Here is a 17,765-nt window from a genome sequence, read left to right as displayed (position 1 = left end):
AATGTGTTTAACATTTGGGGACATATATGATATGATGTGTTAAAGTCAAAGGTGCTCAGGTGAGTGGAGTCACTGAGTTACAACAGCAAGGTTGTTAAACTGACACAGGTAAATTCTTCTTGTTGTTAAGTGAGAGGTATTTTTCAATGATTTCCTGTTGCACTACTGTTTCCAGACTCCCCTGAATGTCCACAGATTTCCAAACCATAGTCCAGTTTGTAACATGGACTTGTATGGAGGTGTATGTGTGACGTGTGCACAGGAGCAGGGTTTTGTTTTCACCACTGTCTGTCTGCTGAGAGCTGTTTGATCGTCACGTGAATGTGCACAGTGAAGGAAATATCTTTCAAGTTTACTGGGGATGGTGAAAGCTTTATGGATGTTTTAACTGATGCTGGGTGGATTCCTCTTTGTGCTGCTGATGGTCTGACTGTGAATACTTATGTGGCAGAAGTCAAACGACCCATAACTGCACACATTTAAAATGTAAAGGACAAAGAATGGGACAGATTCAACATATCTTCACTTCATAACCTGTGTTTCACTCACATGTCACAGTAATAGAGATGTTTGCTGAACTCCTTCCCAGCTCATTCTCAGCTGTGCAGTAATACTCTCCAGAGTCTGACGACCGGATGGAGCTGAGGACAAATTGTGTCTCTTCACTGAGAGGTTGAACTTGTTTATCTCCACTTCTCTGAGTCTAATGTAAATGTTACCTGTGACAGACAGAGTGACTCCAGGTGAACCAGTAAAACTCCCAGTAGGTTGGTTTGTTGTGAACCTGAACTTGTACACAGCTGAGTCGCTCTCTCTCAGGTTAGAGATTCTCAGAGTGCACTTGTTGTTTTCACAGAGATACTCCACACGACCTGAATACTCCGGATCAGTCCTTAGATCAACGTAAATCCCATTACTCTCTTGAATGAACCAGAAAGTTTCCTGAACTGTAGTAACACGGTAATTCAACCTGGATGGGTATGTGTAGGTACAGGTAATGTCCACTGTTGATCCTCTGAAGGCACAGATCTCCGTAGAAGTGTAACTCACACCCCAGTCAATCTGACTCCATACCACTGTAACACAGAGCACATCAGAGAATCAGAAGATAAACTTAAACATTTATAAAACTAACTCCATGTATTTTCTCTGGTGAATCAACAGTCGGCAGGTTTTCATTTTAAGATGATGACGATGCCAAGATGAGGAAACTTTCAGTTCACAAAAAACACAGGGAAGTGCCCTTTAAACTTCAGTGTGAGGGAGAAACACACTGTTGGAGGTGAGGAACATGAGGGACCTTGTAGAAGTTGCTCTTGTAATGGAGCAAACTGGCCAATATGGAGGAAATGATCTGTATCTTTTATGCAGAGTCGACCAAAGATGGACGACACGTCTCCACTTCCTCCCACTCTCCAGAAATGAAGCCAAAATATCCTGGATACCAACGCTGCCATCTTTCACATTTGGAACCACAGTCTGCACAGTAGTGATCTGGAGATGGAGCCACAGTATCAAGGTCCCGCCCATACATGAGCTCGACCAATCCTGAGTCAGCCTTAGCTGTCAATCATGAAGTTTAATCTAATTGTCATATGATCAAATAACTAATTAAAACCAAACTTATGAGAAACATGAACAATAGAGTGCGATAAGAACGACCTAAAATGACACAAACCGTCTTTGAGAAAAATGTATTTAACTTTTTAGATTGGTCCATGTCCTTCCCACTAACATGGAGGAGACAGGATGTATGTTCTATACTGCAGCCAGCCACCAGAGGGCGATCACAATGCTTTGGCTTCACTTCTGGGGAGCAGTCATGTCTTCCATCTATATTTACACAAGCAGAATACTAGTACTAGTACTACACTAGTTTGTCAGTACTGACAGTAGTATCCCAAGAGTTCAATGTGCCCATGCAGAAAAAAGTATTTAAAGACACATGAAGTTATGGTACAATGCATTATCTCAAATACTCCAGCAGATGGTGCTGTGTTGGTGAAATACTGTAGATTAAACTCACACATTGACGGAGAGCGGAAATCCTCGTGTCCTTTAACAGCACAGGAAACTGTGTCTGTATAATAAAAATTATGTGTATAAGATGCTCCTCCTATCTCCTTCTGTTGATTCTTGTACCAGACGTAGTTCAGATGATCAGGAAGACGACAACTGCTCTGACACCTGAGCTCTACATTCGTGTAGTAATAATAGTCATACTTCACTGATCTGCTCACCTGCACATGGAAATCTGTGTGTGAGAATAAGGAATTCATTTTAGTCCAAACTGACAACACACACATGCATATAAAAGTGCACAGACACACTCAAGTGAACCAAACAAGATGTAGGAAATAAATGAATGAATGTTCAGATGTAAATGTTACCTGTGACAGACAGAGTGACTCCAGCTGAACCAGTTAAACTCCCAGTAGGTTGGTTTGTTGTGAACCTGAACTTGTACACAGCTGAGTCGCTCTCTCTCAGGTTAGAGATTCTCAGAGTGCACTTGTTGTTTCCACAGAGATACTCCACACGACCTGAATACTCCGGATTAGTCCTTAGATCAACGTAAATCCCATTACTCTCTTGAATGAACCAGAAAGTTTCCTGAACTGTAGTATCATGGTTATTAAATGTGGATGGGTATGTGTAGGTACAGGTAATGTCCACTGTTGATCCTCTGACGGCACAGATCTCAGTAGAAGTGTAACTCACATCCCAGCCATTCTCACACTGTACCACTGTAACACAGAGAATCAGATTCATAACGACACCAGAGAACACTTAGTTTACTTTTTACTTTCTGTAGAAAAGAAACACATTTCCATGAGCAGCATTCCATAGCATTTCAACTGATGACTCCACACACTGATGACAATTCCTGCATCGAGAGGAGAGGACCTCAGTCATGATGATAATAATCATAATAATCATAATAATAATATTTCAGACTCTCGTCGATAGAAGCCTTGATCTGTCTGAAACTTCTTAACAAAGATACAAAATAATACTGATGATAATTCCTTCATATATTTTCTTTCTGCATCACTTTACAGGTGGTGATCTGAAAATGAATAAATGGTTCATTTATATTTTTACTTTCTTTCTCAAACTCACTTCAGGTGAATCAGAAGTCCGAGTGTAAAATAGAGTGAAACATGAATGTAGACGTACAGTACCTGTCACAGTGAGAAGAAGGACAACAAATCCACTCGCTGCTGCAGTTACACTCATAGTAGCTGCTGCTCTCGTCTGTGACTTCAAACAATAAAAACGTCCACAGATAAATAATGTGCACAAGATGAAACTCAGTCACATCACAGACACGTCTACCTACAACACAGAAGAGTCTGAGAATAAAGACAGATTCTGAAAGAGAAAGATAAATTTAAACTGTTAAACACCCCCAACTTCCTTCCTCTTTCCACTTACGTGCTTGCTGAGACAGATGGTGGAAGATTAAACCTAAAATAAAGAAGTAACTTGTGTTTTGTACAAACTGTGAATTTCCTCATTTTACAGAGTGTTAGAAACGACTATAGTGGCTGTTCGTACCAAACCTGAATCATCCTCAACTGAAGCTGTAAGCAGCGTTGAACAGGCCTGCCCCCCCTCGATCCAGCCAGTTGACGCAGCGCTTTACTTTTCTCAACCGTCCGACACTGCACGATTGAGAAAGATGCTAATTCCGGCGTGGAGTGTGCAGCTGTGTACATGCTTCCTGTGTCCACTATGTGGCACCGGAGAACACACCCTGCACGCACTATGCTGCTGTATATCAAGAGTAGAACACGCCATGAACATTCCTTGTAAACCGAAGGGTAATTAACACAAGGGTTACTTCCAGTGACCAGTAGGGGGCACAATGACTGATCCTTTTCACTTAAATCTTGCACACTGGACCTTTAAGATATTTAAAAATAATCAACTATGATTTCAAGATCAGAAAAGTATCAGAAACAAAACTCTTTTTTTGGACACATGTTCCGTCTGAGCTGTTCTTGAACGTCTGTTACCAAGTGGAGAACTTATGTGAACTGATCCCAGGCTGTCGTCAGTTCTGAAAATGTTCGGAGAATTGAATTTCAGCATCAAGGCGACAGGAGGCTGGAGGTTAAGTGTAAAATCCCAAATACCGGAACATTTGTGAATGGTCAAGTATTTTTTCACCCAGTTATCTGAATATACATTGTGCTTCAACACCGAGGATATTGCTCCATGTCTCCATAGATGCACTGATAATTTTATTATTTTGTATTAATTAAAACAAGGATATAAGTAGGTGACAGGATGTGGAGGAATCTTAAAAATAAATACAATTTGTTTAAAAGTTTTGACGTCTGGGTTACAAAGATCTGCACAGGGAATATATTCCTTTCTGGATCTGCGTCACTCTAGAATAGATTAAAGACACTGAAAATGTTATATCTAAGAAAAACTTAATGAAAACATATCTACATTTGAGAAATCGAGCTGATTAAACAGAGTTAAAATATGTTCAAATCTGCAGCCTCTGCCTTTGTGACTTCCTCACGTTTGTGTCCGTGATGTTTGTCTGATCTCGGCTCTTGTGCTCAGTCCAAGTCTCTGACTCAGGTAAAACAGACAAAGCCCTAAAAGGGGGTCTGGTCCCTCGACTCCCGGGGCCCTTTGTTCCAAGTGGGGCTGTGATGTACTTGGTGTTTGAGAATGGACCCTTTTCAGGGAGGCCGTAAGGCGATCCTGGGCCTTTCCTAGCCAGGGTGTGCCCCGGGCATCTCTGGTTTACCTGCGGGACCGCGAAGGGGCGGGGTGCAGGGAGGTGGGCTGGTCCTGTCTGCAGGGCCAGGCAGCGGTGGAGGCGAGGAAAGCAGCTGGTCAGTGGAAAGAAAGAGAGAGGGAGATCCAGAGAGAGGAGGGGAGGGATGGAGGGATGGATGTAAGGCGAGAACGCTGAGAAAGGACAAATAAACAAAGGTGGCGATGAGGGTCTGAGGTGAATTAATTGTATCAAGCTCTTTCTCTCTGCAGAGACGGTCTCTGGAGACAGCTGCACAGCAAACAGTAGACAGTGGATACAGTAGTGGACGACTGGAGACCTGGAGCTTTTAAAGAGTCGAGCAGCTGAGTAACATTCCACGGTTCCTCCCTGAGAGTTTGTCCGATGCACGAGTTATTGTTTCCCTTCTCGAGACGAGGTGGCATTGTGTCAGCGTGTTCCCACCGTAGGCTATAGAATATAAAGAGGAACGACTCGTGTACGAAAATCAAGCCATAATTCACCATCGTACACTTTTGACGCCATTTTTCCCGCTGATGCTCGACAGATAGCGAGTCTGTCTCAGCTGTCAATCAAAGATATTTCACCTCGTTTAACATCATCAAGTGATTAATTAAAACCAAACTTATTGGAAACATGAACACTAGAAAATAAATGTGATTAAAAACTACCTACAGTGACTTTTTGGGGGGAAATCTTTCCAATGTGTATTTTGACTTTTTAGTTTGGTCCCATCTGCTAACAAGGAGGAGGTGTGGTTCATGACCAATACTGGAGCCGTAATGTCGTCCATGACACAATCTGCCAAGGAGGTTTTTGTCTGTGTTTTTGATTGTATGTTTGTATGAAGGGTTACACAAAATCTACTGGACAAATGTTGTAAACCTTGGATGTGTTATTAGTCAGAAAAGAACCCAAAACATTTTAGTGTGGATCCAGGAACTTTATTTTACTTTCTTTAACTATTTCCTTAATCTTAATGATATAAATCAGGCGTGTTTAGGACTGATATTTATAAGTGTTGGTGTTTTCCTTTGTAATCTCTCATCTCTTATCTATCCTCACATCAATTACTCTCCTGGGGAATGAGAAGAAACTCACCCAAAGCTGATTTAAGATTGTAAATAATGTTATTAAATGATTTCCCTTGAAGATTCTCCACTTTACATCAATGTCAAAGTTATTCTGTAATTTACAGAACACCATACATTAGACTATGCATCCAGACACACAAATTACAATATCTAATACGCTTCCGCCATGTTCTTGAGGTTGGGTTTAAAATATGACGTGATCAGTTTCAGGTAGTTTTCAGTTGCTAAGCTGAAAACACAGAAATGTTTTCCTGTGTTTTTGAGGAAACTTTGTATTTGCAAACTCAGTTTTTCTAAGTTCATGTGCAGCAGTTTTTTCAGTGTTTCTGAAGCAACAGTGACTCTGAAGAGGAAGGAAGGAGGGGGAGTGTTTGTGGTTTGTTGTTTCTCCCTGAGCGAACAAACGGCGCCAGGTTCAGTCGGCTGTGACAAGTTGTCAGACGTGTCGTTTGTGATTGATTCGTACTTTGAGATGTTTCTGCCAGTTCTTCTGATCCTCGCTCCCGAAGACGTGTCAAGAGAAATGGGTTTGCAAGTTGATTCATAAGAAGAAAACACGACTTTCCCCACAATTATTTACTTTACTTCCGTCTTCAGGACTCTTACAACATGGCTCAAGTAGAATCAGTCATGTGATCATTGACCTTTGTTGCTGTTTTCTAACATGGAGGCATTTTTATTTGTATGATGTTTTACATGTGATGTCGGCTAATGTTTGTAGATGTGCTCAGTTGTTGGCTGTTAATTAACTCCACCAAGGAGGCTACGTTTTCTCCCCCCCCCCCGTTGGTTTCTTAGCTTTAAACAAGATCACTCAAAAACCTGTGGATTGATAACAACAAAACTTGGATACGGTACGGGTCAGGGGAATTGAAAATTTGGTGCAGATCCGGATCACGGAGCAGATCCAGGACTTTTTCATTTCATTTCTGTTGATTTCTCAGAGAATAATTCATGGATCTTGATGAGAAAAAAAAAGATTGTGTAATTTGGTGCAGATTTGAATGAGAGAACACAAATATGGATTTAGTGAATTTAAATGTGGTTTTCATAAGGTGACTGTTCGACCTTGGCGGAGGAATGCACTACAATGTGAATGTGCACTCATCCATCCTTACCACTTATCCTTAAAGGGTCACTGTGGGGCTGGGGTCAATCATTGGGCATCGACAGCACAGCAAGCTTCCTCTAGTGAAGAGCAATGGAACAAATTTTGGAGAATTTGCGTGGCTCTGTCTCTTCAGGACGTCTCGTACAAGGGACACACGCTTTCAATAAAACACTGAGTTTACTGGAAAACGTTCTCCTTTCAAAAGAAAATAAAAAGTCAAACGCCGAAGTCCTCATTCTTCCCTATGAGATACATTTAAACACAGAGTTATGTATGATCATCAAATATTTATTATTTACAAAAATATAACTATTTTTATATTTGAAAACATTCACAAAAAAAGAAAAGGCTTATCCAGCTTTTTATTTAATAATTGGAAAAGCTCTTTAAGTATTTTCATCCTATTTAGTGTGATTCATGTTTTGATGAACTTTTCTCCAGTGAAAGCTGATTATAAACGGAAGTGTAGTTCTGCAGGTTGTAGTTTATTTTGAAATCAGGAAGCCACATCACTTCATGTCGTCTCCACAGTGACGAGCAGCGCGGGCAGAGCTGCGCATGTGTCAAGTCAAATAGCTGCCGACAGCAGCTTTTACGCACAGAATGGAAGGAAATCAGTCGTTTCGATGCAGCCGTTTTCAAAACAGATAAAAAAGAATCAGTTTATTAATTAAATCAATCTGATAAAAAAGTTTACAAACATGCAAATTAAGAGTTGATTGGTGAAGAACACGGAAGAGAAGGTGATGGGGAAACGAAATCACCAGCAGCCAAGAGCATGGTTTTAAAACGTTGTGGAATCTACAGTGAATCACTTTTTATTCTACAATGCACAAGAGATGGACACGTCGGAGGCTGCCGGTCCTGATTTTCACCTTCTTCATCGTCCTCTTCGTGGATCTTCAATTACGCACCAGCGACCCTCCCAAGATCAGTGTGGTCCTCGATCCGCCAGCCGGTGCGCTCCCCCGCGCCATCCAGCAGGCTCCCTCCGCGGCCAAGGACGCACAGAGGCCGGCCAGCGGCAGCAGCAGCAGGGAGGCTGGACACCCGACCACTGAGGGTGCTCATGTCTCTCAGCCCAAACTGAAGCAGGAGGACATCTTCATCGCTGTGAAAACCACCGGCAGGTTCCACAAGACGCGCCTGGCGCTCCTCGTGGAGACGTGGATGTCAAGAACCAAGGCGCATGTGAGTCCCTGTGGTGTCTGTGCTGCTCGGACACCTTTGTTTAAAACCTCTTACACCATTAAAACAGCAGAACAACAGTGGAACAGAAGCTCCATCAGAAGTAAATCCCCTTGTGGGTTTAAAACAGTGAACATGTGGTTTAATGAGCACAGTGAATGATCCTAACAGAAAGAAAAGAGGAGATTCTAAATTGGATAGAAGGAATTTTACCAAAGTCTCAGCCTCATCCAGAAGAGAGCAGTTTATACAGTTTTATAAATTCATATGTCCTCAGAGCAAACTCATATTCTGTCCATATCCACAATCTAAAGTTCAAGTCAATATTTCTATGATCAAGTATCTGACTCACTTGTTCTTTTGTTCTGTTGATGAAATGAAAACATTCACTTCCTTCCTGCTTTCCAGCTGCACGTCTCTGATTGACACGTCCTAAGTTCACCTCCTCACTGAGGTTAAATCTCAAAAGAAACAAAACAGCAATGTGGAAAACAAAAGTTGTAACTTCTGCCTGTTTTCCTAAGATTCAAGATTAAACACTGGGATCAATAAGAGTTTTTATGACTTTTAAATCAAGGGAATAGATTCTAAGTAGATTTTTCAAAATCAAAAGAGTAATTATTGTCAGTGTCTAGTTCAGTTAGATTTTGGTACATCTCTGGTATAATGATCATCCAATATTGCTGGAAACACACTTGTTTGCTTTCATCGTTAGCAGATCGACATCTGTCCGTACCATTTACATCAGGAGGCTTCAGCCAGCAGCTGGTTAGCTTAGCACACAGGTTAGAAACGACCTGCGTCCCAATTCAGGTGCTGCTGAGCTGTCCCCTTTAGAAAGCTCCTGCAAATACACCTGAGCAATGAAGGATCCAACTCATCGCAGGATTTGTTGCGCGCAGGTGACAGAGGTAACAAGCTGTTGAGTAGTGCAGCTAACGATGGGGCTCCACCACGGACGTATGCAGCACTTTTAAAATCATTTGAATGTTCAATTTGACTCCATGAGATGTTTTATGAAACAGAGTGAAACATACTGTAGTTCAGATGATCAGGAAGACGACAACTGCTCTGACACCTGAACTCTGCCCAGTTAGAATAGTCATCCTTCACTGATGTGCTCACCTGCACATGCAAATCTGTTTGTGAGAGTACGGAATTCATTTTAGTCCAAACTGACAACACACACATGCATATAAAAGTGCACAGACACACTCAAGTGAACCAAACAAGATGTAGGAAATAAATGAATGAATGTTCAGATGTAAATGTTACCTGTGACAGACAGAGTGACTCCAGCTGAACCAGTAAAACTCCCAGTAGGTTGGTTTGTTGTGAACCTGAACTTGTACACAGCTGAGTCGCTCTCTCTCAGGTTAGAGATTCTCAGAGTGCACTTGTTGTTTTCACAGAGATACTCCACACGACCTGAATACTCCAGATCAGTCCTTAGATCAACGTGAATCCCATTACTCTCTTGAATGAACCAGAAAGTTTCCTGAACTGTAGTATCATGGTTATTAAATGTGGATGGGTATGTGTAGGTACAGGTAATGTCCACTGTTGATCCTCTGACGGCACAGATCTCAGTAGAAGTGTAACTCACATCCCAGCCATTCTCACACTGTACCACTGTAACACAGAGAATCAGATTCATAACGACACCAGAGAACACTTAGTTTACTTTTTACTTTCTGTAGAAAAGAAACACATTTCCATGAGCAGCATTCCATAGCATTTCAACTGATGACTCCACACACTGATGACAATTCCTGCATCGAGAGGAGAGGAACTCAGTCATGATGATAATAATAATAATAATAATAATAATAATAATAATAATAATAATAATAAGTTGCAGACTCTTTAATATTTTGAGCTCTAGACGATAGAAACTTCTAAACAAAGATACAAAATAATACTGATGATAATTTCTTCATATATTTTCTTTCTGCATCACTTTACAGGTGGTGATCTGAAAATGAATGAATGGTTCATTTATATTTTTACTTTCTTTCTCAAACTCACTTCAGGTGAATCAGAAGTCCGAGTGTAAAATAGAGTGAAACATGAATGTAGACGTACAGTACCTGTCACAGTGAGAAGAAGGACAACAAATCCACTCGCTGCTGCAGTTACACTCATAGTAGCTGCTGCTCTCGTCTGTGACTTCAAACAATAAAAACGTCCACAGATAAATAATGTGCACAAGATGAAACTCAGTCACATCACAGACACGTCTACCCACAACACAGAAGAGGCTGAGAAAGTCAAACTGTTAAACACATCCCACTTCCTTCCTCTTTGCACCTACCTGCATCCTGAGCCTGATGGTGGTAGATTAAACTGTGGTTTGTACGAGTGTGAGAAACAACTTTAGTTGCTGTTCATACCAAACCTGTATCATCCACATCACAACATCTCACTGACACAAGAAAGACAAATTTAAGGAGACTTGAGAAAAACTGGGCTGTTTTTAATCTCATCTGTTCAGTGTCTCATTAAGATGCAATAAAGATTGACATGAAAAAGACAAATTAAAGAAAGATTTAAAATTGAACTGGAAAATAAACTGCCATTAATACTTTAAGTGAGATTAAAATATAGTAAGAGTTTCAAAACAAAAGCAAATTAGAACAAATAAGCTTCACATTTAATATAAAAATATATTAACAGAATAAAATAACTTTTAATGATCCTGAAAGAAAATCTGCTTTGTTTCAAAACTGTACATCACAAAGTTAGAAAAGAGGAAGTTGTGAGTGAACAACAAATGAAAATAAACAAGACTATTAATATGAATAATGTTGTGAAGAAAAAGTAAAAGTATAATTAACATCAGTCTCCTAAAGGTGCAGCAAACAAACTAATTATGTTACTAAAATTACCAAAACTAATATTATAATAATGAATCAATAATCCTAATGAAGAATAAGTGATAATGTATAATCTTTTTTGTATAACTTATAAACCTGGATCACAGCAGTACAACATTATTCTGTTCGTAACAACATTCGAGCTTCACACCCTGAGAGAGACGTCAGAGGAAAATGGCCGCCGTGTGAACATAGTGGATTAAAACACACCTAACTCCTTCTTCTTCACGTGTTTCACACGTGATGTGAGAAATACCACAAAACACTAAAGTGAAATCAATGGGCCTGATGCAAACTTTGAACAGACACCAGAGGCAACACAGCTCATCTGGTGTCAGCAGTTCACTTTGTGTTAACGGTCACATTCAAGGCGTTCATCACGTAAGTAGCAGCTCACATCCACATGAGACGTGGTCCCTCCAGTCCTCAGAGGAAATGAGTACAACTCCTGATCGGCTGATGATGGAAACGCTGGAAACAATAGTGTAGAAACAGAAAGAAGTGAAAGAGACAGAATCCTCTCTGTGGTTTTATCAGTAAAACTCTTTACTACCATCTAGCGGCAGCAGTGTCACACTACAACTAACTAATAATGCTTTTTTTGATAATTTTATGAATAGAAAAAAGTTTGCTACAAGTTTACAGTTTGTCGACCGTCTGACACACACTTAATTTCATGTTTAAAGCTGCAAGTTATAAAATGTTTGATATTTTTCATTCAGGCTAAATGTGGCGTTTTTAACAACTTCTACAAGTTGCTGATATATTTCAGATAAAAGTCGAGTCACCGAAGTCGTTTGGATTCATCCTCGGGGCAATTTATCCATTAGCTGTCAAGACAAGTCACTTAAAACTGAACATTCACTTCAACAATGATGCTGGAGTCTGACTGTCACCAAAGTAGGATTCATCCTGTGGGGACCATGAACAGTTGTATGAACTTCTATTCAAATCCATCCCGCAGCTGTTGAGATATTTCCATCGGGACTAAGGTGATTTCCAGACGTTGGTCTAAACAGCAGGAGGTTTTTTGACTGTGCTGTACAATGCAGCTGGATCCTCTCCAGTGTCCTGACCTCTGGTTCTGAAAGGAGATAAAACAAATAAATGATCAGGAGGTCATGGAGACGTAGCATTAAAGGAGACATATTGAGTTTCAAACTTCTGCAAAGTTAAAAAGCCCAAAGTCTGAGCTCCTCTCCTGGTAAAACGAGCTCCTCTGCCCCACGGAAAACATGAAGCTCCTGAAACACCTCACCAGTAGTCCCGCCCGTACCTCTGCATCATCGGCAGAAGCCAGGGCTGTAGCAAACGTAGCATAAGCAGTATTTAAACGTAAACAGTGGTGCGTTGAACACATTGTGTTACGAAGTGTTGCAACAATGTTAGCGCAGGAGATCATTCTTGGCGTTCTCGTGGAAAACATTTCGGAGGTAGATGATGTGGGTTAAAATACGTGTTGAATGCTTCAATACAGGCTGAATGTCACAGTCTCTGCTTCCGTCGTCTGGAACAGCAGCTTCTAACACCAGCATCTGTAGAGAACTTTAGAATCCATTGTGTCACTGCCTTTTTAAAACAGTCGCTGCTGATTGGGGAACACCTCTGACACACCCACCAAACGAGAGCCCGCTGCACACGGGTTCAAACAAACATGTCGTTCACCACGGAAACGCTAGTTAAACTATAAGAAATGATTTGAGATTGAATGTGTCCCTCGTAAAGTGAGAGTGGAGGTTTTCCTACATGCACAGGAAGTGGTTAACCAATCACAACAGAGTGGGCCGGGTGACCAATCAGAGCAGACTGGGCATTATCAGGAGGGGGGGGGGGCCTTAAAGAGACAGGAGCTAAAACCAAGTGTTTGAGACAGAGGCTGAAAAGAGGAGCTGCAGCAATAGACAGTCGGAGGAAAGTGATGTTTTCTGAACATTAAACATTTTAAAGTCACAACACTAATTAAAATGATCAAACTGAATATGAGCAGAATATGTCTCCTTTAACAAATACACATTTTTAAACAAAATAAGAAAAAATGAAAGTGTAAAAACAAATGACTTCTATAGGATATATCTCTGTTTATGATGTTTTGTGGTGTTAGTGAGGATAATGGTCCTGAGTGAAGAGCTGCTCACCTCGGGGCAGATCTGTTAAAGTTGACAGAAGCGTACACAACCTCCTCCGCCTCCTTGTGTTTGCTGGGTTCAGCTGATCCGACGTTGGAGGAGATGGGATCCGTCTGTCTCTTCATGAAGTGGACACTGGCATAGTGAAGGTCACAGTTTTCCTCACACTCATTGGGTAGACGCTGCAAACACAAATTTGCTTTTGAATCTTGGACATGTGGCAGTATGGACAACGTCAGAGTCCAACTATCGCAGCTATTGATTTATTTAAAGCGCCTCCTTCTGCACCAGACGTGTTTCAAGGACAGGAAACATGTGGTTCTACTAAAAACCAAAAGGAGGGAAGGTCTTCAGTTTGAATTCCAAACACGAACACTACAAACTTCTCACTTAGTGTGTAGGTGAGCCACTTGTGTTTGCGCTTTCACATCGGTTGTGTCCAGATAAGACTACATCTGGGAGCTGGATGTTCGCGTACTGCAGCCAAGTTTGGTCGAAACAAGTTGTGTAACATCATTTAATTAGAGGTCGAGCTACACACAATATAATCCCTGGACCCCAAAACTATCTGTCAGCAAATCATTGATAAAAACTCTTTTAGCACTATATTTTGGGTGTATAGTGTGTATCATTTAATTGTGTAACACTTTAATACAACTGCAGGTCTACAGACACAGAGGCACTTAAAAAAAGAAAAGTCAGGCTCACAGTAACTATAGAAGGAGCGAGAAGGAAGGGGGATAGGCCACACCCCCTAACTCCCTTCTTTCTCTCAGTCTTGTTCCGACCAGCAACGAGTACACAACTCTCCGTCTCGCTGATGCACCACGCCCTACTCACCGACACTCAATGCCACACAACGCTATCTCTCCAAACTCGTAACACAATTACCTCAAATTCATGTCAAAGGGCAACATAATCACTAAATACAGATATGAAAGAACACGACTGCTCTGTGGATCAACCTTTAATTATAGAGCTGCATCCACACGCAGCCAACACTGACTTTATTTGTCCCAACGACACAGACTATGAAAAGCAGTCTCACACACACTTAGTCTCAGACAGAACAATGCAAAATCAACGTGTTACACAGCCACACCCAATGGTGATCTGCTCCACATTACAGTGCTCCACACTAAAGATATCTGAACCAATCAATACAATCTTTCACAAACTTTGACAAGATTTAAAGCAGCACATGTTACAAATCAACAAACTTAGAGCAGCATCAAGTGTCATAGTTCAGCAAAAACTGTTGAACAAACCGCACAGCACAGAAAATTATAACACTCAGCAATTTGCTTAAATGGATAGATTACCAGAAGGAAATTCAAACACCAGATGATTGTTTTTACAATGGCAGTTTTGACTGTGATTTTAATAACTAGTTTTTAATCTTTACATGACAGAGAAAAGGGTTTGACGTGAGAAATAGTTGCGTTTGAAAGGATTGGACGCTGAACTGTGTGTCTCACCTGCTCACTGTGGTCAAGTCTGTCCCCAGGATCAGCAGATTGCTGAGAGTTTCTCTTTTTTCTGATCAATTGAACCAAATAACAAACAATATACATAATAATCGAGTTGATTTAATTTGACAGGACAGATTTTCAGGAATTCATCGTACAAAGCTTTAGTGGAACAGATTTGCTCACCTGATCAGTAGGAACACGGAGAGGAGAGTCACAGCGAGGAAAACTGCAGCGGCTGATCCAATGAGTGCTGATCTCCATGATCCAGGTGAAACTATGATGAAATAACTTTTACTTAATCATTTCAAGAAATCACAATACTTAAAGGTGCAGGACGAAACATTTACAAAAAGTACTTTTTGTCATGTTTGCGAAACCTGTCTCGATGTTCTGACTGAATATAAAGACAGTTTATTTTCTAATAAAGCGTTTTGAAGAGCTCTGTTCAGAGTGGCCTGTTTGTGGGCGTGTCTCTTAAACTGTTAATGAGCCACTGCTCCCCCTGCTGGGAGGTGTATGTGTGACGTGTGCACAGGAGCAGGGTTTTGTTTTCACCACTGTCTGTCTGCTGAGAGCTGTTTGCTCGTCACGTGAATGTGCACAGTGAAGGAAATATCTTTCAAGTTTACTGAGGATGGTGAAAGCTTTATGGATGTTTTAACAGATGCTGGGTGGATTCCTCTTTGTGCTGCTGATGGTCTGACTGTGAATATTTATGATGCAGACGTCAAACGACCCATATCTGCACACATTTAAAATGTAAAGGACAAAGAATGTGACAGATTCAATATATCTTCACTTAATAACCTGTGTTTCACTCACATGTCACAGTAATAAAGATGTTTGCTGAACTCCTTCCCAGCTCATTCTCAGCTGTGCAGTAATACTCTCCAGAGTCTGACGACCGGATGGAGCTGAGGACAAATTGTGTCCCTTCACTGAGAGGTGGAACTTTTTTATCTCCACTTCTCTTGTACCAGGTGTAATTAGCTGCTGGGTTAGCATCACTGCCGCAGGTCAGAGTCACCGAGCTGCCCTCCATGATTTCACCAGAGGGACTCACTGACACAGAGGGAGGCTTTGGAGCGTCTGTATGTGTGAAAACAGAATGATGATAACAGATGACAGACATTGTGTTTAACATTTGGGGACATATATGATATGATGTGTTAAAGTCAAAGGTGCTCAGGTGAGTGGAGTCACTGAGTTACAACAGCAAGGTTGTTAAACTGACACAGGTAAATTCTAATTAATGTTAAGTGAGAGGTTTTTTTTCAATGATTTCCTGTTGCACTACTGTTTCCAGACTCCCCTGAATGTCCACAGATTTCCAAACCATAGTCCAGTTTGTAACGTGGACTTAAACGTGACATATTCTGACCCTTTTCCACAATTAGACAGAGTTTCTATCTAATAAAACGTGTGAAGAGCCCTGTTCAGAGTGGCCTGTTTGTGGGCGTGTCTCTTAAAATGTTAATGAGCCACTGCTCCCCCTGCTGGGAGGTGTATGTGTGACATGTGCACAGGAGCAGGGTTTTGTTTTCACCACTGTCTGTCTGCTGAGAGCTGTTTGCTCGTCACGTGAATGTGCACAGTGAAGGAAATATCTTTCAAGTTTACTGAGGATGGTGAAAGCTTTATGGATGTTTTAACAGATGCTGGGTGGATTCCTCTTTGTGCTGCTGATGGTCTGACTGAATATTTATGATGCAGAAGTCAAACGACCCATATCTGCACACATTTAAAATGTAGAGGACAAAGAATGGGACAGATTCAATATCTCTTCACTTCATAACCTGTGTTTCACTCACATGTCACAGTAATAGAGATGTTTGCTGAACTCCTTCCCAGCTCATTCTCAGCTGTGCAGTAATACTCTCCAGAGTCTGACGACCGGATGGAGCTGAGGACAAATTGTGTCTCTTCACTGAGAGGTTGAACTTGTTTATCTCCACTTCTCTTGTACCAGGTGTAATTAGCTGCTGGGTTAGCATCACTGCTGCAGGTCAGAGTCACTGAGCTGCCCTCCATGATCTCACCAGAGGGACCCAATGACACAGAGGGAACCTTTGGAGCATCTGAAGGATAGTTTATATTAACACACAGGATGAGAATACAATCAAAACATTGTCTGTATTATTTGTTTAAAGTTTAACTTTAAATTATTTCCACATTATTGTAGCTTCATGAGGAGGCGTAAACTCACACAATGTAGGAGAAGGGAAACGCTCATGTCCTTCTATAGCACAGTGATAGCTGTCTTCAGCATTAAAGTGTTGGAGGTGAAAGTATTTTTTTCGTCCAACAACTTTCTTGTTATTGTACCAAACGTAGGAAAGATGATCAGGGAGCTGACACCTGCTGTGACAGGTCAGCTCTGTCCAGGTAGGATATGGATTGGCTGTTGATCTCCTCACATGTACCTGGAGCTGAGGGTCTGTGAACAAACATGTTATTTTATTTCAACATACACACTAACATTTCAAACTGACTAATGTAAATGTTACCTGTGACAGACAGAGTGACTCCAGCTGAACCAGTAAAACTCCAAGTAGGTTGGTTTGTTGTGAACCTGAACTTGTACACAGCTGAGTCGCTCTCTCTCAGGTTAGAGATTCTCAGAGTGCACTTGTTGTTTCCACAGAGATACTCCACACGACCTGAATACTCCGGATCAGTCCTTAGATCAACGTGAATCCCATTACTCTCTTGAATGAACCAGAAAGTTTCCTGAACTGTAGTAACATGGTCATTCAACCAAGATGGGTATGTGTAGGTACAGGTAATGTCCACTGTTGATCCTCTGAAGGCACAGATCTCAGTAGAAGTGTAACTCACACTCCAGCCATTCTGACTCCTTACCACTGTAACACAGAGCACATCAGAGAATCAGAAGATAAACTTGTACATTTATAAAACTAACTCCATGTATTTTCTCTGGTGAATCACCAGTCGGCAGGTTTTCATGTTAAGATGATGACGAGGCCAAGATGAGAAAACTTTCAGTTCACAAAAAACACAGGGAAGTGCCCTTTAGACTTCAGTGTGAGGGAGAAACACACTGTTGGAGGTGAGGAACATGAGGGACCTTGTAGAAGTTGCTCTTATAATGGAGCAAACTGGCCAATATGGA

General features: G+C 41.2%; 2 protein-coding genes and 1 long non-coding RNA gene across 3 annotated transcripts in view; 1 reads left to right on the top strand and 2 right to left on the bottom strand.

Moving 5' to 3' along the window:
* The window catches only part of LOC117754516 (hemicentin-2-like), a 541,775-nt gene that overhangs the window by 507,232 nt on the left and 16,778 nt on the right, over positions 1 to 17,765 (bottom strand). Inside the window, exons 6-7 of the mRNA XM_034573444.1 lie at positions 16,444 to 16,710; positions 15,455 to 15,721 (exon numbers count right to left, since the gene is read on the bottom strand). Of these exons, the coding sequence (XP_034429335.1) occupies positions 15,455 to 15,721; positions 16,444 to 16,710 (534 nt within the window). The remainder of the gene's footprint in view (positions 1 to 15,454; positions 15,722 to 16,443; positions 16,711 to 17,765) is intronic.
* Positions 964 to 9,470, bottom strand: LOC117759177. Its single transcript, XR_004613442.1, has 4 exons — positions 9,434 to 9,470; positions 9,237 to 9,297; positions 2,027 to 2,187; positions 964 to 1,076 (listed from the first exon to the last, which is right to left on the bottom strand). It is a non-coding gene; the product is annotated as an uncharacterized LOC117759177 (long non-coding RNA).
* LOC117758110 (beta-1,3-N-acetylglucosaminyltransferase manic fringe-like) lies at positions 7,386 to 8,797 on the top strand. Its single transcript, XM_034579533.1, has 2 exons — positions 7,386 to 8,161; positions 8,567 to 8,797. Exons 1-2 carry the CDS (start codon positions 7,799 to 7,801, stop codon positions 8,582 to 8,584), a joined length of 381 nt encoding a protein of 126 aa, XP_034435424.1. The 5' UTR covers positions 7,386 to 7,798; the 3' UTR covers positions 8,585 to 8,797.

This window comes from Hippoglossus hippoglossus, chromosome 1, assembly GCF_009819705.1.
Source record: "Hippoglossus hippoglossus isolate fHipHip1 chromosome 1, fHipHip1.pri, whole genome shotgun sequence".
NCBI classification, from domain to species: domain Eukaryota; kingdom Metazoa; phylum Chordata; class Actinopteri; order Pleuronectiformes; family Pleuronectidae; genus Hippoglossus; species Hippoglossus hippoglossus.
The sequence above is the reverse complement of the archived record's forward strand: the minus strand, read 5'-3'. Positions and strand labels throughout refer to the sequence as shown.